We start from the raw sequence: 21,767 nt of genomic DNA, 5'->3' as shown, positions 1-21,767 counted from the left end.
GAAAAGAAATTGAAGCCAACCAAAAGAGAAGGGGTCTGCAGTATATTTTGTACATTTGTGTGTATTCTGGAATCAGTCTGAATTTAACATTTGTGACATAAGCGTAAGAAATCTAATTTGCTAGAAACTCACCTCGGTTTATCGTAATATGGTCAAATTATTGTTGAGCTTCATTCAGACAGTACGTGAAATCTTTAAATCGTGTTTCAATAAAATGTTTTCTATTGGGTGATGCACAGATTTTTGGATGAGGTTAAAGCGAAACTGTCGACATCCCGATCCTACTCGAAGCAGTATGCCTTTATTTTATTTTATTTAAACACAATTAATTGGCGAGCTCACATAATTGGCCTTGCTTATAATTGCCATCGCTGTGTTTCGTAGATGTCCACATTTCTCAGACGGTTCTGAAAAGACCAAAAGCCTTCTAAAGTATGCTTTGGTCTGCTCTCAGAAAGACTTTAACGCAGAGTCCCTCTCATTTCTGTAGTAATAAAATTCATTGTGTTTAATAACGTGCCGAACGGGCTTTAATGTTTAATGAGCTTCCACGGGGAAATTAAAAAGCCGACTACTGTAGCAAAATACTACGATCCTGCTGCTGTTTGCCTAATAAAGCAGAATATTAACTCTTGGCATTGCTGTACTGTGTTTACTGTAGTACCTTGTGTACTACTTGGAGTCCAGTAAATGGATATAGCTGAGTATCAAATGCTTGATTGTATGCATTGGTTTTTATTTTTATTTTTTGGAACGTTCACTCTTCCTGTGGCTTGCTTTTGCCAGTATGAGCTGCATTTTTATCTTCCTTTTCTCATTACAAGCTTGTGCATTTATAGCTTTTCCACCTTACGTCATTGCGCCAGAAAGCTCACTGTACATTACATTGTGCCAGAGGTTTGCATACAGATGAATAGTACTCAAATAGAAAGGTCATGACTTGGGTCTAGGCTGTATTATAACAAGCATATCCCTAGCTCCCCACACTAGAGTGTAGTTGGGGCAGAGTAAGTCATCTTTGTTATCCGGTTTCAACCCTCCATGATGTTGCTTAGCCCGGGGGGTACAATGTTTTAATACTTGCTTGCCCTGGCCAGATTTGGAAAAGGGAGTCTGTACAGAAATGATGGTGCCACATGGATATCTCGCTTTGAGTTCTGATTTTCTGGCGATTGGCTGTGAATGTTCTCGACACTGAATTTGACTTTTTTATACTTCAGCCAATGAGAGGTATTCAGACAAGTAAATCTTTTTTTTGTGTATTAGTGATGATGATTTTCCATGTAAAGCGATAAGCACACAGTACAATTTTATATTGTTGCTCGACGAGGTTCTTAACACAAATGTTTTTTTTTCCTGGTCACAAACCAAAAAACACATGCAAGCTTAGTCATACATTACTGCTTCCAATTGATTGGTAGATAGAACAGTAAACGGTTTGATTTATTTTTAGGGATGTGCTTGTATTAGTTTAGGAAATAACTGTACCCAGACTTGCTGTCTTTTATTATCATTTTTTGTCCTTCATTTGTTTCTTCAAGAGGGGAATGCCAAACAAATGTAGTCATTGTGGTGGGTTTTTTTTTTCCCTTTTTGGTTGCACTACTCTTTCAAAAATTTGGATTAGGAATAGCTTTGGAATGGACTTAATACAAACTAAATATTTGCAATTTCTTTTGTTGTATTTGAGGCATATAAGGAAACTATTTAAATTAGATATTTTTATGTACAAATTAAAATACATTTGAAACCAAAGTAACACTGTAATGTCTAATCTATACTCTGGACTGTGCACAAAAGATAAAACATATAACAGAAGCTTAATGTGAATACAGTATTTTTTTTTTTCCTCTGTCTCTCTGTATTCTCTCTGGAGGAATATAAACCAGATGGGGGTATTTTTTTTTTCTTTCTTTCTGCAATTTCCCCATTTTTTTTATGGAGTAATTTTTAGTGTTTATGGACAATATAGTTTCCTGTCATGAGTTATAGGAAACTTTCCCGTCGTTAATAACAAGGCTTACAAGAGCTCAGCCAAATATGTCAATCCATTTCCTTACAAGTAGCTGATAAACCTTTTGATCATGCTCCTTCTCTGGGTTCTCCCTAAAAACAAAACACATCGTAATGGTAACAAAACAATTATGCTATATTTTGTTTCCGTCAAAAACAACCTTCAGTTTGGTCTCACCTGCATGTATCATCTCTATTTGTGAGATCAAATTCAGGGACACAGCATGAACAGACTAGTAAACCATGCCTAATAAAAAACACTGTGCTGTTCTCTATTGCATGTAGTTCGATATACACAGACATTTTCATACATTTAAGTGAAATACTCTAGAATTAGGAAATATGATTAATAATCCTACATTTATAATCTCAGTTGCTTTTTAACAGCTTTGGAAAATGTTGACACCAAGAACCATTACAAAGGGGAAAATGTGATCTCTGTGAATTTGACTGTGCCATAATAGTTCTTATCAGATGAGCCGGTTTGAGTGTTTCTGTAACTGCTGATCTCCATGGAGCTTCATGCATTACCTTATTTAGAGTTTACTTTAAATGGTGCCACAAAGTAAAAAAAAAAAATAAAAAAAAAAATCCAGTAACTGTGGACAAAACCGCCTTTTTGATAAGGGCGGTCAAAGGACGCCAGCCGCACTGGTTCGAGCTAACCACTCTGTTTAGTTGTGGTGAGCAGGAAAGCACAGCTAATCAAACCTTGAGGTGGATAGGCTACAACAGCAAAAAAACACGTTAGGTTCCACTTCTGTCAGCCAAGAACAAAATGCTGAAGCTGCCATGGACACAAGTGCACCCGTACAAGACTTTAATTATCATATCAGCATGAACCAGATACTCGTGTGCAGCATCCTGTGGAATCCATGGAATGAAGATTTAAGGTCCTACCAAGTATAAGAATAGTGCTCCTGATAAATTGTTTGAGAATAGTTTTTCATCAATAGTTTCCTCTCTCTTTATCATACAGATGTTAATTGTGATTTATTTTGATGAATTAAAGGACCTATTTATTTAATTGTATTTATTTATTGTGTATGCATATATAGATATACATTTTTTTTGTATGTTTATGGAATTATCACTGTAACCAGCAGATTAACCGATTTTTCCAAAGGAGGTCATCAAATGTCTGGAATAGTTTCAATGGTCGTTCGCATTCTGGTGCATTGTTCTAAAATGTAACTCTTTATTACATGATGCAAAATATTTTACTTCTATTTTTATATACAGTCCTTGTGAAATTACAAGAGCATTACATTAAACATTGCTGTTCATACATTTTGAAAGAATTTTATATGTATCCTCGATTTTTTTTTAAATGGTAGTGCAGCTCTGCATTAGGGTCTCCTGGTGGTCTAGTGGTTAGGATGCGGCGCTCTCACCGCTGCGGCCCGGATTTGTTCCCCAGTCAGGGAACCAACCCCAGCCATTAGGGTTGCACAAACCTTAGTGCCGGTCCCAAGCCCGGATAAATGGGGAGGGTTGCGTTAGGAAGGGCATCCAGCGTAAAAACGTGCCAAATCAAACATGCGGATGATCCGCTGTGGCGACCACCAATGGGAGAAGCAGAAAGAAAGTGCAGTTCTGCAGTGATCTGTTTTTTTACAGGTATAAATATTGATGTTTATGTTGGTATTATTAATATATTGTGTTCTATAACTTCACCTGCAGTACGTAGACACGCTTTATTCTTTTAAAATGAGGCCCAGCATCTTTTTGATCGGAAAGCAAAGAATTAAAGAATGATTAACGGAAACCTTACACTGTCTGTCTGGTTCACTAATGGAAATTAGGCTGAGATGTGGATCAATGGAGCCATGTCTGTCCACACTGCCAAGTAGGGGGTGGGTCACCTGACTCAGAAGCAAGCTTAGTCATGTGATGATTACATGGGCTATCACAGACTGTGTGGCCACCAGATTTTAGTGACCTTAAAGTAGGATCTGATGTGGTGTAATGTTGGTGTACATCGGACGAGCATGTCAGCATTTCCTGCAATCAGCAAAATTGTAGGTGTATGAACAAGGCCTCCCCTGCTTCATCCATCTTGTTCCGTCTCCTCCAGAGCTGATTGTTGGACAGAGTTCTCTCCAGCCATCAGAGGCTTAGTTTTATTCCATGCGATTCTATTGATTGTAGACCATTTCACTATCAATGTGTAAATATTTCTGGCACTACAAAGGGCTAAAAAAAAAAAAAATTATAAATAAGAATTGCAAGAAAAAACTTGTGTGGAGGAAACTGGCTTCCATATTAATCTTCTCCTCGCCCCTCGCTGTTTTCTCCTCATTCCTCCAATTTTTATTTTAGTTTTTATTCTGCAGCATCTTCTGTGTTTATGTCTCCAGAGCGCTCCAAAGTTTAGCGGGTGGTGCGTCAGTAATAATGCTAATAGTATAATGCTAGTAGTGAATTGTTTGCACTTTATTTTTTTATTTTCTATAAATAATTTTTTTTAATTTTTTGTAATGGACACAGTCATCGGTCAGTTTATTGATTGATTGACAGCTCTCCTTTTAGCTATGTCTGCATGTTTCTCTTCGTTTTAGATTTTCTCGCTTTGATCTGTAATAGAAGTCTGTGGATGTGTGCTTGCTTTCCCGGAGGGTCCTGTTGGCTCTCGAAGGGCTTTTGTTTTCTTATAGTTTCTGCTTTGTGTGGCTTTAAATAGTAAATGTGGCTTATAAAGGAAAAGGAAAAGGTGCTCTGTGGCTCGCCCTTATCCTCCCATCCCAAATAAACACACGTACACGTTCAGTCATTTGAACAAACTTTCATCGTAAAGCATTCAAAGTTGTTGTTTTTATTTCTTCAGATAACCCTGCTATGGTTTTGCAGACTTTTTAAAAACCTCCTTTTAAATAGATGCTGCATGTGAGTGTTTCTGCATGTAGTACTAGTGCTTGAATTACCCATTTAGGAGTTAAATCATAAATAAAACCAGAGCATGTGGGTAGAATGGTAAGCTGAGTAAGAGGAGCTTCTCTATTGATTAGAGTGCTCCATGTCATTCTTTTACCCGAGTCATGCATGATCCAATGACTTACAAAGTCCAGTCCATTACACATCAATCTTTGTCCACCCATCAAGGTGTCAAATCGCACGCACTAAAAAGGTCTGTAAATTCCCATAATGAATAAATCAGAAGTAACGGCCATGATGCAAGAGGTGCACACCTTGTAATAACCTCACTTAAATGAATTAATGAACAGAGCAGTATAGGATGCAAGTACTATTGTGGTGTGTGTGTGTCCCTCCCACCCGCTGTTCATGAAGCAGACCTTTTATTCGCTCTCTGTTTCTCGCACAAGCTCAGTGCCTCTGTACACTAAAAAAGGCAGTTACTTTAACAAATAAATGGCCACTTAATTTCACAATGATGTTTTTTTTTTTACTGTTTACAGCTTATTAGTGATAACAAAAATAAATAAATAAATAAACAAAATTACACTGCTGAAATTCGGTGCTCATTTTCACAGCTCACAAATTATAACACTTTTTTGTTTTCTCTTCAAGTTGGAGAGCTGGCAATGCTACTAAAGAAAATTCAATAAAAAAGTATTTTTTTTAATAAATGTATATTAAAAAAAAAAATTCCAAACCATGATACGGTCTAGGTCATATTCTAAATGTTTCTAATTTATAAGCCAAACTGGTGATAAAACAGACATACATGATTTACAAATCCTTTTTGTGTTGTATCACAGACTACAATAAATTGATATGAAACGGCTTGATAATTAAAGGCATTGCTACATTGAAATGCATTTTCAAACTATTACTCATTATTTAAATGGCGAGAACGAGGTGTTGTGGGCACAATGTAAAGTGAGTATAAATAGTCAGCAACTTTTTTCACACATCACAGAATGGCAGGTGAACATGACTGACTGGAGCTGCACTTATCTCTCGCTTTCTCTCTCTCTCGTGCTCTCTCTCATAGGACAGATTAATAAATAAAATGTTTTTTGTATTTTTTACCTGATGGAAAAACAGTATATTGTGGGCATGTGAATTTTTCCTTGTATATGAGCAAAACCACCTTTTGAAACGTCTGTATCTCTTTCTCTTTAGATCTGATTCAGTGCACAAATGAGATGAATGTGAACATCCCTCAGCTGGCGGACACGCTGTTCGAACGCACCACCAACACCAGCTGGGTGGTCGTGTTCAAATCCCTCATCACCACACACCACCTCATGGTTTATGGCAACGAGGTCAGTTAAAACACACACACCATTAAAACTGCAGGATATAATCAATTAAAAAGGCTTAGCATGTACAGCATTTAAAAACAGGTTTGTTATGAATTTATGCTTTAGGATTAGTTTTGGCTCACAGGATTACAGTAAAGGCTATTTCCTTCAATGTTGGCTGATCCCATAATGTACTGCATTGTTGCCCTTTTAAATCATTAAACTGCTGTAGTTCAGGGTTAGGGTTATAATTCATATAATTCATATAATTCTTTCTCATAATTCATTATAAATTCGATTTGTTTTTACGACGTATATGACCTTTTCAAGAATGAATAACTAATAATATTTCACGTTTATATATACACAGAGATTTATTCAGTACCTGGCTTCCAGGAACACATTATTCAACCTCAGTAATTTTTTGGACAAAAGTGGCTTACAGGGTAAGTGCTCTTGTGCTCAGTATTTAAATCATTAATAGAGTTTACATCCCATTTTATGTATATTTTAGTATTCGTGCATATGCATAAGCTAAACACCAGAAATGCAGGGGGAATAAAAAGACTCAAAATACATTTTGATTGAGGTTAAGGAGCAAATGAAAGAGGGTGTTCCAATTTCCCTGTTTGTAGATAATCATTAAGCTGCTCCAATTTCAAAATACTCGGTGTTATTCAGAAATGCACATTCGAGTGGCACACATCGATTTCTTTTAAAAACATTAGGGGGGGGAATCCCACTAATGCAATAAGTAAGGACTCACTTTCACACTATGAATTTTTGCTTCCTCACTCCCTTATGTGGCATGTTAAGCGGAAGGACTAAGTTTTAGCTTAAATAAAGCTCTCATGGATTTATTTACTCAAGGCTTTTCCCATGTTATAGGGTTGGCTGGCAGTCAGCACTCATTTAGATTGAATGCTCTAGAGCAGTTCTGGGTCTAGCTTGTATAAACGTCTTGCATAAAGTCTTTTTAGATGTCACCCAGATGCCTGATATACCATCAGAATTTGTTCTTGTAGTAAACTAATAGACTGGAACATGATCAGTATATCTGGTGCCATTTATTTTTGACCAAGGCTTGTAACGCTTGGGATTAGGTTTTACCATTATTTCCTCCTTCTGTTTTTAGGCTATGATATGTCTACATTCATCCGGCGTTATAGCCGTTATCTTAATGAAAAGGCTGTGTCCTACAGACAGGTTGCTTTTGACTTCACAAAAGTGAAGAGGGGGTAAGTACATTTTGCATGTACATCTAAGCAGTAAAAGTTTAGATTCTGGTAAAGTTTGGGGTAGCTACCATATTACTGTCAAAATCCCCTGATTATTAAGGTGATATGTCGCTACTACTGGTATGATCTTAAGTTGTGGAACATTGTGTGTTAATTTACTCCTAGGGCAGACGGTGTTATGAGAACCATGAACACAGAAAAACTTTTGAAGACCCTCCCCATCGTCCAGAATCAGATGGACTCGCTTCTGGACTTTAATGTGAGTTGTTTGTTTGCTTATTTATTTATTTATTGATAAGATGTTGTTTAACCAAATCAGATCAATTCACTCCAGTCCAAATCGTGTGTCCCCTAACAGGTAAATGCGAACGAGCTCACGAATGGAGTTATTAATGCCGCCTTCATGCTCTTGTTTAAAGATGCCATCCGGCTGTTTGCCGCCTACAACGAAGGGATCATCAACTTGCTTGGTGAGCTGTTTCTGCCCTAAAGGAACTCGCTTGTACTATGCTGGCCTTTGTGTTGTGACTTTGTCCTATGTGCCTGCTTCGTTGTTCCTGGTAAAGAAACCTTTGAGCCCTGGTGCGACGCAGGCAATTCAGTTTAGCAGTACATTTTGAGTCACCGTACTACTTTGGCGCCTGAGGCCGGGCATGAAAAAAGCTCCACTTTACAACAGCCACCCATAATTACACCTCTCTTGATAGTAATTCACATTATAGCAGTTATAACCCTGGGTTATTTGAATGATCTGTAATTCCTTTACTTTATTAAGTATTGGATTAAGCATTAATTTTGTGTGACGTATGTGCAGGTTTTTAGTTTATTAGGAAAAAGCCTTAATGTTGAGAATTTGGTAGTGTCAGCCACTTTGTGATTTTTGGAGATGTAAAAGCGTGCTTATGTTGGCTAGATAAGCAGTCACACAGGCCTGCAGAGTGTTTTCCATAAATAAATGTGATTTAAGTTGGTAGTTTGTAGACCGTGGCAGATGAGTGAGGCATGCTTTAGATCATAGCCTAATGACAATTGTCACAAAAAATACCTGGACTGTGGGAATACCTCAGTGGTCTGAATGTAGTAATTTAAATACATGCAAATGATTAAAAAAATATGTAAATTTTAATCACATTACTTGTTCTGTACTGCACAGAGAAGTACTTTGATATGAAGAAACCCCAGTGTAAAGAAGGACTTGACATCTATAAGAAATTCCTCACTCGCATGACGAGAATCTCAGAGTTTCTAAAGGTTGCTGAGGTAAGTGTACTTTCTATATTTAGAATCTTATCTATGATCATGGCAGATTTGGGTTAGTGGGTTATGGTATTGCCATTGTTTTTATTTTGTGTGTATTTATTTACTTTTGTTAACTACAAAAATATTTCTGAAATTCTAAAAGCATAATGTCAGTTTGGTTTTATTGTGCTGACTGCTGAATATGACAAATGCCTCTCTGATCTCGCCGCAGCAAGTGGGCATCGACCGAGGCGATATACCAGACTTGTCTCAGGTAAGATTGCAATTCTGCAACACGATCAACTCTAGCGTAGAGATACTGACGGTTTGTGCTGCGTGTGGTCTTTAAACTCTTGAACCTCCTGTAACTCGTGCAGTCTGAAACCAAACACACAACCCCACTCTCCACATTCATGCCTGTTAACCAATCTTGTCCATTCTCCGTGCAAGCACTCTCCGCCCAGTGGGTGCAATGCCTGACGGTAAAATGCGTGGTACTGGTTTCTTTACAGCACTAAACACATGGTCTTTTGTTTTTGCAAAATCATGGTAAAAATTTTTTCCACAGCTAACTTGCTACTGTTTTTCATAAAACCTAATGAAATTCACTTTTTTATAAAATTCAAAATAATGTCCAGTCGAAGAACTACCAGATGTTGTTGTGTGTACACAGAGAAATCGATAAACCCAGTCTACATGAATAGAGACCCTTTTAGGTGACTGTTTGGGTGACTGATTTAGCTGCTTTCAAAAGCCATACCCATGTAGAGTTAAGTGTACAGTTCAAATTAAGTTCACTGGTGGGTTTGAATCATTGCAATGTCTTTCGTTCTCTATGTAATACACTTAAATCCTTTCAAACTACCACCTTTATATTCTGTATCTTTCCTTATCTTTCCGTTTTCAGTTTACGGTCTGTGTAAGTATTCGCACCTCCCTCTATTTTTCTTCTGATTGATACTCTCTTGTTGTCTTTGTGTTTATTTTTATTTTTTTTTTTTTTCATGCATGCCCACTGAAGTGTATATGTGAGAGAGAGTAAATATATGTACATGTTTTAGAGAGAGTATCACTAAAATGATTGCTCTTTCTCTTTCCAGGCCCCTAGTAGTCTCCTGGATGCACTGGAGCAGCACTTGGCATCACTAGAGGGGAAAAAGGTGAAGGACTCGACGGCAGCCAGCAGGTACATTGACCTACATGAGTAACTTCGCTTTTCAGTTCCCTGCCAGGCTGTTGTGTCCAGGTACCAAATTTAGCATGCATGTGTGAGATTTTCTGGATTGGCGCGTGTGTGGTGGGTAGGAGAGCTCTGATCCTGTCACAGAGCCAAGTTTTATTGAGCTGTTGAATGAGTTTGGATGTAGAACGCAGATGTCCCTGGTGTGTTTTGGGGCAACTGATAGCCCTTTGTGGTTTTGCATGCTCACACAGCAAAGTGTTCGGTACTGATCTAGGTCACTGCAAATGTGGATAGATTTCTGGCCTTTTCCCTTGCAAATGACGTCTTCAGAAGTGGAATCTGACGAGTTGCAATTTGCGCAACAGAATAAACTGGCTAGCTTTGCTAGCTTTGACATTTTGAAGGAAAGCCTGGGTCAAAGATCACTGCTGAGGGGGGAAACCTTGATCTTGATGCAATCTTGATCTGTTTTTGTGCTATGGGTCAGGGAAGAGCATTTCCATTAACACAGCAACTGATACTGAACTGAACCTTTACTAAACTGAAAAATGTTTTCTCATTGTGCAACTTTTTTTCTTTCTTTTTTTTTTAGGGCCAGCACTCTGTCCAACGCTGTGTCCTCTTTGGCAAACACGGGCATATCTTTCACCAAAGTGGATGAGCGGGAAAAACAGGCAGCACTAGAGGAGGAACAAACTCGTTTAAAAACACTTAAGGTGCGTAATGTAACTTTTGATAGCGTTTAACAGGAGCACACAACAACCATGTTATACTGACCATTAAATGATACAAGTGCACTCCATACACCTAGTAGTAAACTGTTCAAATATACACTTTATGTTGGCCCAGGATTAGTTGTGCATGCTGAGAGTCGAATTTTGTGCTTTTTGTCATCGTAAGACATGTTTGTCTTTGTTTTCAGCGAATTTTATTTCCCCTGCAGGAGCAGCGCCTGAAAGAACTCTCCAAAAAGCCTTCCACATCCTCAACCACAGCTGCCTCTCCAGTATCCACAGCATCTGGAAGCATCATCACTGCACCAGCAATTGACCTGTTCTCCACTCCCAGCTCCAACAGGTAAGGGGAAATAATGGGATTATTACATTTCAGCTTTTTTATTTGTGCACAAATTATAGTGCAGCTGTGTTTTACTGTAGGGATGGTGCCTTTGTTTAGAAGAACAGGTTCACCAGATCCAACTAAATCTGGCCTTGATGTAGCATCCTACCATCTGATCTTCCATTACATCTTCACTTTCACTTAATTCTGCCAACAGCTCATTGAGCAACGTTCACTGCACCAGCTAATGGCATTTAAGCCAGTAATTATTCTATTAAGACAGTCGTGTTGAGAGGCGTAGTAGAACTGCAGAGCACAGGAAAGGCTCGCTCACATTTTTCACTTTGAATACCTAATTCAACTGTCCTTAAACTGGACTCTATCCCCATGTTCTTGCAGCAGTAAGGAACTGCACTTGTGACTGTGCTACAGTCTTTAGTCTATAGTCAAATAATCTTGAATCAACCTGCAATGTTTGGATTTGTGTGTGTATGTGAGATACTTGACCTTCCCAGTTGTTAATTTTGTTTGCTTTCTTTACTCCAGTTCTTCAAAGGTGCCAAATGATCTGCTGGATCTCCAGCCAGCATTCCAGCCATCTCTAGCTCTCCCTACTGCTCTTCCTGTAGCTAACACATGGGGAGGTAAGTGTTGTCCATATGAGCAATTCTCACACTTAATACATTTCATTATCACCTGCACATGGTTTAGTTATATCCAAGTGAGCATAAAATGTCAATCATGTTACATGGTGATTATGCTTTATTTTCATTTTTAATTTGTATGTGCATGTCATATATATATATATATATATATATATATATATATATATATATATATATATATATAAAAATATGTATGTGGGGTGTGTGTGTGTGTGTGTGTGTGTGTGTGTGTGTATATATATATATATATATACACACACTACAGTCACCTATCTTTTTATAACAAATTTTAAATACAGGCATAATGTTGGCTTCAACATTGCATTTAAATGTTGTTGGCTTGTTTTGATTTTGTAGTTGTGCATCTCTGTGAGTTGTTGGGATTTTTTTTTTAAGATTTAACAGGTGCTGTTAAATCTTAGAAACAGTTTGTGACACTTTTGTGCAAAGTCACAGATAAACTGCGGATATATGAACATGATTCCATGCAGCTGAACATAAATATAAAATTTCCTATAACTTTTTTCCTTTTTCATGGCTGTTGAATTCACTAAAACACCAGTTTAGGGCTGTAACTATTCCTCGAGTAATTCGCTTAGGTAGGTAGTGGAGCACATTTGGGGCACTGGCGATAAAATACACAGATTTAGTGCGTGGAAAAACCATATAGTGATACTGTGTGAGATTTAATAAATAAATACGAGTAAGAATAATTGAGTTTGACTTAACAAATATTTTCCCATAACTTACTCTACATGGCCACAATTAAAGGCATTTGTATGCAATTTTTTTTTCTCTAAAAAGAAAAGCAAAACTTTATTTAGGAGGCCTGCCCTATTTTCTCTTTATTTAGTGTTGTTTTTAATAAAGAAAAAGTACTTCTTATTCAATTAATCGATGGAATAATTGTTAGAATACTCGATTACTAAAATAATCGATAGCAGCAGCCCTACATCAGTTACTTACATGCTCAACTAGTTTTTATCATTTATTTATTTTTACCAAAAAAATTTCAGGACATTTTTAGGCTATTATTTATGCAGCAAAATGGAGATCAGTTCACAGACTACAAATCATATTTTCAGCTACATTGTAAATTCTGATTAGTTTTAAAATGAACTCTAGTCAAAACTGGCAGGTCAGCTAAAATAATTTTATTGGAATGAGTTGGAATAGGAGCATGCATAATGGAAGCTTCTTATAGCGTGACGGAAGATGAATGAAGGATGTGAAAAGCAGTGTTTGTAGTGTTTTTTTGGTTTTTGCCATGTTCAAGTTCAGCCTCAGTAGAATCCAATAACAAGCCTGGGTCTGATTCTTGGAGCTGGTATGTTCCATCGATCAGGCTCTAAACTAGCAGAGTGTGTTTAAATAATGACGTACAGCCTGAGGCGTTAGCTCTCTTTCACACATCATTCGTCAATAAAGTACAAAGCTTTATTTAAAATTATTTTATTAAGATGGAAAGAAAAATATAGAGAGAATTCTTTCAGGAATGGTTTAGAGTTTCTCAGCACACTATAAAATTGTCTAAGTTTTAAATATTTTCTGATTAACAAAGTACATTTGCTTTCTTTACCATCTGCCAGCTTCTTTCTGTCTTCCTTCCCTGGCTAGTGGCAGCACCTTCATTTATTCGACTAACTCATTATGTTGCTGCCTAAGTATTTAAAGATTATTATCCATTGGCAAGTTTTCAGGACTTTGTATTTACCCCTCTCACTTTTTTTATGCGAAAAACCTGAAACTTGAGCCTAGACAATTTTGGTACCAACCAGCTTGTGGTATTCACTTTTTTCGGTGCACCTTAATCTGCATGCTGTTTCTCGTGATTTCTCTAACATTTCTTTTTGATGTTTTCTGTTTCTGACGGCTGTGTAGATCCTTTCACTTCTTCAGAGAGTGTCGATGACTCCATTCCAAACTTAAATCCTTTCCTTTCCAAACCTGTCGATGCTGTTCCTCCATCTCCTCTGTCTTCAGATGCTGTTAGTTTTTCTTCTAGGACTCCCAGTCATGAAATGTTTAGTGGTAAACAGATTTACTTTTGCCCTTCCCTTCACAGCATCACTTAATTATTATAATGTTTTTGTGGGCTGCTCTTTGTGATTTTTTTATTTTGTTTTCTCTCTCATTGCTTTCTTAATACACGTATCATTATTCATCATCCTCAACCATTTATTGTGTAGAAAAATCAATGATTTAGGTGTGTGTGCATTGCTTCAGTGAGCTGATATTAGTTAGCTAGTCTTTTCTTTTATTGCATAAATGGAATAGTGTTTGAACGCTAACAGATATGTTTTATGCTAAAATGCTTGCATGTTTGCAGCTGTAATGTAGCAAGACTGTTTACTGTTCTATGTTTTGCTTATTATCCTGATGCTCTGTTCCAGCCTTACGTCTAACTGGAGCTTAAACTGGCTGCAGCTTATTTAGGTTCCTTTGCTGTTGGTTTTCTGGACACTGATTAATCTGACTTAGACTAAAACAAAATGCAATATTACAGAGAAACCAGTCTATGGCTAAATTCAATGTGCACTTACAAATGGCATGCAGTAGCAGAAAGCGATTACAGATTAGACAATGTTCGGGTGTCATGGTTGCCTTTTAAGCAATGTTTAAGATCATTACTAAGAAATCCGCATAATCCTGGACTATGATGTTTGCGGATGATATTGGGATTTGTGGTGAGAGTAGTGAGCAGGTTGAGAAGAGCCTGGAGAGGTGGAGGTATGCGCAGAAGAGAAAGGGAATGAAAGTCAGTAGGAGTGAGACAAAGTACATGTGTGATGAGAGAGAGCGCAGTGGAGTGGTGCAGTTGCAGGAAGTAGAGGTGGAGAAGGTGGAGGAGTTCAGGTACCTGGGGTCAACAGTGTAAAGTAATGGAGAGTGTGTTAGAGAAGTGAAGAAAAGAGTGCAGACAGGGTGGAGTGGGTGGAGAAGAGGGGCAGGAGTGATTTTGTGATGGAAGGGTATCTGCAAGAGTGAAAGGGAAAGTTTATAGGACTGTGGTGAGACCTGCGATGTTGTATCGTTTAGGGACAGTGGCATTGAGTTAAAGACAGGAGGTGGAGCTGGAGGTAGCAGAGCTGAAGATGTTGAGATTTTCATTGGGAGTGACGACGATGGACAGGGTTAGAAACAAGTTTATTAGAGGAGCAGCACATGTTTTGGAGACAGGGTGAGGGAGGAGCATTGGACATGTGCAGAGGAGGGACATGGGTATATCGGTAGAAGAATGCTGAGGATGGAGGAAAAGGCCGGGGAGGAGGTTTATGGATGTAGTGAGGGAAGACATGCAGGTAGTTGGTTTGAAAGAGGCAGACATAGAGGACAGGGATATGGAGACGGCAGCCGAAAGAAGAAGAACCGAGAAATCTAAATTGGTGTAGATGGTAAAAGTAACACATTGCAATGCAGGTTTATTATGCAATTACCAACCTTAGCATTGTATAAAACCTCAGATATACTGGCCTGGATATGGACACAAATATCGACACCTGACTTTTCTTCCCCTTTTCTGGTTCTTCCACAAAGTTGGAAGCACACAATTGTATAGGGATGTCTTTGGGTGCAGTAGCCTGAAATCTCCCTTTCACTTGAACTAGAAGACCCAAATCTGTTCCAGTATGAGAATGCACCTGTGTGCAAAAAGCTTTATTAAGATATGGTCTACATGGGTTGGAGTGAAAGATCTTGAGTAGCCTAGCAATAGTGGAAATTACCTAGAATAGTGGAAATTGTTTATCAGCAGGTGTCGGGTGTCCACAAACTTTTGTCTATATAGCATAGAATGTTTTTAAAGTAGAATTTAGTAAGGGTGTTTGTTGGTTTGTTTGTTTTTTATGATGTTTACACACATTTATCTGCTATTTATATAGTTATACAAATAAACACATTTACATTTTTTATCTAATCCTGTAGTGTAAATAATCCCTAAATATGAACAGTGTAACATGTAACGGAGTTGTACAGTTTTATTTCTGAAGTCACATGCCCCCAATTTGCTTAGACTGCATACCCCTCATTTAAAGTCTCTTACGTTTTACAGAATGTGAATCTGTTTATTTTTACATACCTTTCTTGATTCAAGCTCTGCTATTGCCTGCACTCATGAGCCCTATGCTCGGATAGAGGGCTATCTCACAGGTAAAGATGCTGGGTTCTGAAAACATGGCTCCACACCACAGGTTTTCCTGTGTGCTTTTAATGTTTTGCAGGCTTTGAGCTTCCTGTAGCAAACCCCTCCTTCCTCTTGGATTAGTTTACTTCAGTGGCTTGCTGTTTGTTGTAAAATGGCTCCTAATTCTGTTTTTGTTGCTCAAAGTAGTATCTAAGACTTTAATTAAATGGTTTTTGGTTGCCTTTCTGGACACAGGTATTGAATCAGACCATCCTTTTTGTTTAAATCATTTAAATAAATAAAAAAAAAATACGGATGTCTGCGTCGCAGAAAAGCCATTTTTCTTTTCGCCTATTGTGTTACTTTATTAATATTGCACCTCTGGCTTTCCTCTTCTGCACTCCTTTTGCTGTGGCAGACTCATTCTGTTCTTCAGCCCCCTACTCTAACACCCCACTGTTCCACTCGGAGCCTTCCGCTGTAGCTGGACTATTTGGAGGTAGGTGAAGAGTCCTGCCTGCCTTTCTCTAAAAGTCTTTTTTTTTTTATCTTGTTTGTTGTTTCCCTTGTCTCACTTTTTTTTTCCCCTCTTTCATATCTGGTCTTTCTTTGTCTTTTGATTTTTTACCCTCCTTCCTCTATTTAACAGACGGTAGAGATAAAATGGCATGTGCCGGCCAAAGGTTTTGGTGCTCTGTAGATTGCAGAACAAAATGTTAATATTTTATTGGTTCATATGTAACGGTGACCTTTTGTTCTTTGCTGAGTAGCGTAGGGTGTGGCCGAAATCCCAGTTGTTCCTAGAATTGTGTTAATGTAAAATGCCCCCAGTTCCACTGGCTTTAACAGCTGTGTTTCTCAGGAAGTGAGAGGTATAAAAGTGAACTGATCCATGCATGCTGCACACAATGGTGGATAATGATTTGATGGCAGGTTTGCCCCCTGGCTTTAATATCTAACTCGGGTCACCTTCTCATTTGTGCTTTTCAGAATTTTCAGCATCTCCCATCCCTCAACCAGGCAGCTCTTCTGGCCTTAACGTTGACTTTGACTCTGTGTTCGGCAATAAATCCACTGCTAACAGCACAGACGCTGCTGGTAAGAATGTTTATTACTTTTTCACTACGCTCGCCTTTCTTCTTCCTTGTGCACATTGTAATGGTTGCTAGGAGAGCGAGCCTCCTCCATCACTTCTCCTCTAACAGCTGGAAAAATGTGGGATGGGGAGTTGCATTGTACCTGAGGTCCCATGCACATCTCTAAATATGTGTGAAATGGGGATGTTCAGCATGTATGGTTGTAGTTTTTGCATTTGTCTGATTTGAGTGCCTTCCCAGATACAGCATGAGTAAGTGATGCACTTTTCTATTTACAGTCAGTATAACAATACAGCACAGCTTTTCACAGTGCACAGCTTGTTTTTTGCACACACAGGACATTTCTGTACAAAACGTACTTTCCTCTCTGAGTACACCTAAGAAGTTATTTTAGTCAGTTTGTGTTACTGTTTCCAAGCTAATTGAATCAGGAATGTTATACTGATGTATTCCCTGTTTCTGTCTTTCCCTGTGCTGTGTTGATTAACTCTGGGCCTTGGCTTTGCATGGCATGCATGACTTTGGTGAGTTGATGCTGACTCTCAACAAAATTCATGTTGTTGAGTTTATTTACATTTTAATAAGCTTTCACTCCATCTACACTAAATGTTTTCTTTTATCCTCTGCTCTTTTTGTCTTTCTTTTACTCTTTTTTTCTTTCTCTCTCTGTCTCTCTCTCTCTCTCTCTCTCTCTCTCTCTCTCTCTCTCTCTCTCTCTCTCTCTCTCTCTGTGTGCATTTTTGCAAAGATGATGTTTTAGGTGGTATCCTGAAACCCACAGTAGCTTCTCCAAGCCAGTGCATGCCACCTATTGGCCAGCAATCTGGCAAGCTGGTGTCTGATGACCTCGACTCCTCCCTGGCCAACCTTGTGGGCAGTATGTCTGTCATTTGTGTACATTACATTCTGCATGGTGCACAATAGGGTCAAATGTATGTGGACACCTGACCATCTCAGTCACTTGTGGGCCTTCTCCAAGCTTTTGCTGCAAAGTTTGATATATATACATGTATAAATGATGTCTCTTTGTATGCTGTATCGTCATGACCATTACCCCTGTGCACAAAGGCATGTTCATGAAGACATGCTTTGCCAAGGCAGGTGAAGAATCGAGTGGCCTGTACAGAGCCCTGACCTAAACAGACACTGAACATCTTTGGTATGTACCGTATTTTTCGGACTATAAGCCGCTATTTTTTTCCACGTTTTGAGCCCTGCGGCTTAAACAACAAGGCAGCTTATTTATTAATTTTTCCTGGGTTTTTCCCGGTTTCACAAACTTCAAGCCAAAAAACTAGACCCCATAAAATTAGACCAATGAAATTTCCGAACGGAAACGAAAAAACACACCTCACCTGTGTTCTGAGCTGGACGGCTCCAGGAGAAGCTCTCTAACTCCAGTTGCAACAGAAATCATATAAGCACAGACAGGTTTCCAAAACTCATGCTTTTTTATTTTTCTTGGCAACAGCGTTACGGGTTAGTCAAAGAAACTGAGCACCAGAAAATAATAAGGACATAATCTTCAGTCTTGCACACATGCAGTAATACCGGAAAAAATGCGGCGGCAGGCTATTCTCATTATGCCGCTCTGCTCTTAAAGGAAGCGCAACATATTTCACCTGTTACACCGTGTAACAGACACTGTCTTTCGCTAAAGCCTGTGTAAAGTTCATTAGTTTCAATGTGGACGCGGCTTATAGATAGGGGCGGCTTATTTATGTTTTAAAAAAAAGATCTGTGTCAAATTCAGTGGGTGCGGCTTATATATGGGTGCGCTTTATAGTCCAGAAATTACGGTACTGGTTTTTACTTTACCTCACTGTCTGGCATTGCTGACACAACCCCACAGCCACATTCCAAAGTCTAGTGAACTCCATGTAAATTCCCATTTTTTTGGAATGAACACATACAGGTGTGATGGTCGTGTCCATATGCTTTTGACCATGCATCTAATAGTTCATTAAAAATTTTGATTTTGATCTAAAGCATAGAACTAAATTAGCATATTCTGTTCTTTGCAGATTTGGGTTTTGGAAATGGCACAACGAAGAAGTATGTATAAATATCAGATGTACAGAAAGAAGTACAGTGAAGTGTGTGCAAACATGAAGCTAACTTTTTATTTATTTTGTCTGTATAAAGTGACATCCACTGGAGTCAGCCTGGTGAGAAGAAGCTTACTGGTGGAACCAACTGGCAACCAAAGATGGCTCCCACCACAACATGGAACCCTGCCAGCATGGTGAGAACCACTAGGTTTTTCAATCCTTTACGCAGACAGATATATTAAGGCACATCTCTGAGTAAAAAGATATCAGTGAACAATCCTGTAGTATGCATTAAAAATATTCTTACTGTTTGAGCTACAGTGTTATGACTTTGTGTCCTCTAACTGTCTGTTGCATTGTGAAATGTATCATCTGGGGGAATAAACAGAATGGCATGCATTTCCCACAATACGTAAGTCCAGTGATTGAACTGTTTTGAGACGCATGAGTATATTATTAACCTCACAGCTTCTACTGTGGTCGCAGTACCGTGTGTGGATGCACGTGTGTGTGTGAGTGCATGTCTCATCGTACTTTATTAGAGTGGGTGTTTGCATACCAATGCACACACAGTGACCAGAGTCACACTGAAGCCTCTGTACTCATTGTGACCAGCTGAACTAACCGAGAGCTTCTACAGCATGACCACCACCTGTTTTATCTTCTCTTATCTCCTGTCTCTCTTTCTTCAGTTTGCTGCAATCATTAATTTATTTAACAATGCTCTGATTGCATTAAAATATTTGGTTAATGTGAGATGAAGCCATTAAATAGATATATTAACATATGCTTTAAGGCTAAATTAAGATCGTGCATTAGCACACCAATGTCTCTTTGGTAGGTCCTCTCTGCAGCAAGGTATTGTGATGCTGGCACTCTGCATTTTATTATTCTTGATCATTTAATGTTAAACTGATTCTTCAAAAAGTATAGATGAAAAGCTTGTAACTATTTGATTTTAAACGGGAATGAGCAGCCATTTGTAGCATATTTTTATTCTATATATTTTTCATTTGAACCCAATCCTCTGAGTAAAATGAATAGTCTGATAACCGTTTGCTGAGAAGGTCCTTTCTCACATTCAAATAGGCCGAACGTGAAAACAAAAGTGTTTCTGTCATGAGCTCAGCCTCTTTGAGAATCTCACGGCTCTCTTACAAAGAACTCCTCTTTGAATCAAGATCTGCACCTGCTAGTAGCAGTCACACTACCATTGAGGACACATTTGGTCCAACACAGACACACACAGACTCAGTGTCTCACACTCTCTCTGATCTACATGTACTAATTTCCCCATTTGGGCCTGTCTAGTCATTGCAAATGTTCTCCAGTGTGTCTGAATAGCAATAAAAACCAAAGAAAAAAAATAAATCTGTTGATCCATCTGCACAAAGTTTTTATTATAAACTGTGTTTTCCTGCACGTGTGTGTGTAAGGGTGGGAGGTGAAAGACTTCTTGTGGTCTTGGCGTGCTCCTTTGAGTGGAATTTCTGATGCTGGAGGTGTTGAGCTGAATGGCACTCTGTCAGCTTTCTGAGTAGTGCATTCTCTACTGCCACCATTTCTAATTCTTGACTGTGTTCCTCCCAGGCGCCGTCCGTCATGGCTTTCCCTGCCACGACGCCCACAGGCATGATTGGATATGCAATGGTGAGTAGCATCAGGCATCTTGGACGTAAACAGAATTAGACAGATGATCTAGAGCGTTTCATTTTTAGTCCTGCTCTTCTTATTTTCTCCTTGTTTGCCTAGAGTGACTACAGAGGATAGTGTATTGGTTATAAATCCAAAAGTTCTGCAACTGCCATTATCTCCTTTTACAATTAGTGTTTACCCTTGAGGGCAGCTGGCCATGCCTTTGCCTAATGTGATGGTGGTTTTGGCTGCAGGATCTCTTATAAATGAGAATCCTTGTAAAAACAAGTTCTAGAGACGGTATACAACCTTGTTCTCACTCTCCTTTAATGACAGCAGGTATTTTGCAGTCAGGTAACAGCCTAGTATAATGCAAAATAAGTAGCTGAACAAATAGTTAATTAATTAAAAGCATTGCTGGATAATTGCAATGCTCGTCTGCCTGCATATTGATTAGCTGCTGCTCTCCCCCTTAGTCGCAGCAATAGCAGTGCGGAGGCACGAAAGGTGCAGAAAATGCTTCGAAATTAAAGCACCTCTTCATACTGACACTCCATCTACTGTTGATACATTACTGCTTTTGTTCTTTGATACATTAAATGGTTCGCACTTTTCTTGCACCTCGCGTGTTTGCACTGGTTTATACAATGAATTAAATAGGAACATGTGGGTGTTTGTGGATTGAGTCCAATTCAAAGTCAAGTGCTTTGCATTTTGCAAAGTAACCTATTCCATTTTCTCGTTCTTTTGTGTGATCGAACAGTGTTTCTCAGTAAAGTTTAAAGATTACAAAGATAAGTTCTGAGTTTTCCAGTGTGACCCACATGTTCGAGCTAATCTTTAACAGAGAGAGAGTAGCGTTGGCAAAATGCTAATTAGTGGCTCCGCATCTTCACTTATGTAACCTCGGCTTTGTGATTCATTTCTCCATTTTACACGCGCTCACGCTAATTGTTTTAGGGTCAGTTGTGTTTCTAGTGTATTCTATTTGTGGCAGGCCAATTCACTGTTCCTGTTCTTGATGGAAGGTTTTTGTTTTCTCTTTTTTGTTTTGTTTTTTATTGCGTTTAGTATAGTTTTATAAATAATTGTCTTTTTTTTTCTTTTTTCACACAAATCTTTTTAAATAGGAAAATCTGTTTTCCTTAAGAGTTTCCTCCTCAGAGGTAAAAAAAAAAAAAATTGAGAACTTAAAGCCAGTGTTTTATATATATAAAAAAAAAAAAAAATCAAAAAGTACATAATTGAATAGCATT

At 38.4% G+C, this 21,767-nt stretch overlaps 1 protein-coding gene across 50 annotated transcripts in view; it reads left to right on the top strand.

The window, feature by feature from the left end:
* The window catches only part of picalma (phosphatidylinositol binding clathrin assembly protein a), a 36,489-nt gene that overhangs the window by 9,844 nt on the left and 4,878 nt on the right, over nt 1–21,767 (top strand). For 2 of the 50 annotated variants that reach the window (XM_083567583.1, XM_083567578.1), the window contains exons 2-20: nt 6,100–6,242; nt 6,592–6,667; nt 7,357–7,459; nt 7,625–7,718; nt 7,818–7,929; nt 8,613–8,719; nt 8,931–8,972; nt 9,799–9,884; nt 10,474–10,597; nt 10,804–10,958; nt 11,487–11,584; nt 13,487–13,636; nt 16,147–16,227; nt 16,719–16,826; nt 17,586–17,702; nt 18,850–18,880; nt 18,971–19,070; nt 19,265–19,288; nt 20,467–20,526. In XM_083567583.1, coding sequence (XP_083423709.1) covers nt 6,100–6,242; nt 6,592–6,667; nt 7,357–7,459; nt 7,625–7,718; nt 7,818–7,929; nt 8,613–8,719; nt 8,931–8,972; nt 9,799–9,884; nt 10,474–10,597; nt 10,804–10,958; nt 11,487–11,584; nt 13,487–13,636; nt 16,147–16,227; nt 16,719–16,826; nt 17,586–17,702; nt 18,850–18,880; nt 18,971–19,070; nt 19,265–19,288; nt 20,467–20,526 — 1,811 coding nt within the window. Of the gene's footprint in view, nt 1–6,099; nt 6,243–6,591; nt 6,668–7,356; nt 7,460–7,624; nt 7,719–7,817; nt 7,930–8,612; nt 8,720–8,930; nt 8,973–9,798; nt 9,885–10,473; nt 10,598–10,803; nt 10,959–11,486; nt 11,585–13,486; nt 13,637–15,670; nt 15,755–16,146; nt 16,228–16,718; nt 16,827–17,573; nt 17,703–18,849; nt 18,881–18,970; nt 19,071–19,264; nt 19,289–20,466; nt 20,527–21,767 lie in introns of all 50 variants that reach the window. The other 48 variants (XM_083567572.1, XM_083567576.1, XM_083567621.1 and 45 more) reach the window with 34 other exon arrangements.

The sequence above is a fragment of the Silurus aristotelis genome (assembly GCF_946808225.1).
Source record: "Silurus aristotelis genome assembly, chromosome: 18".
NCBI classification, from domain to species: Eukaryota; Metazoa; Chordata; class Actinopteri; order Siluriformes; family Siluridae; genus Silurus; species Silurus aristotelis.
Note: the sequence above shows the minus strand (reverse complement) of the source record. Positions and strands in the feature narration are given on the sequence as shown.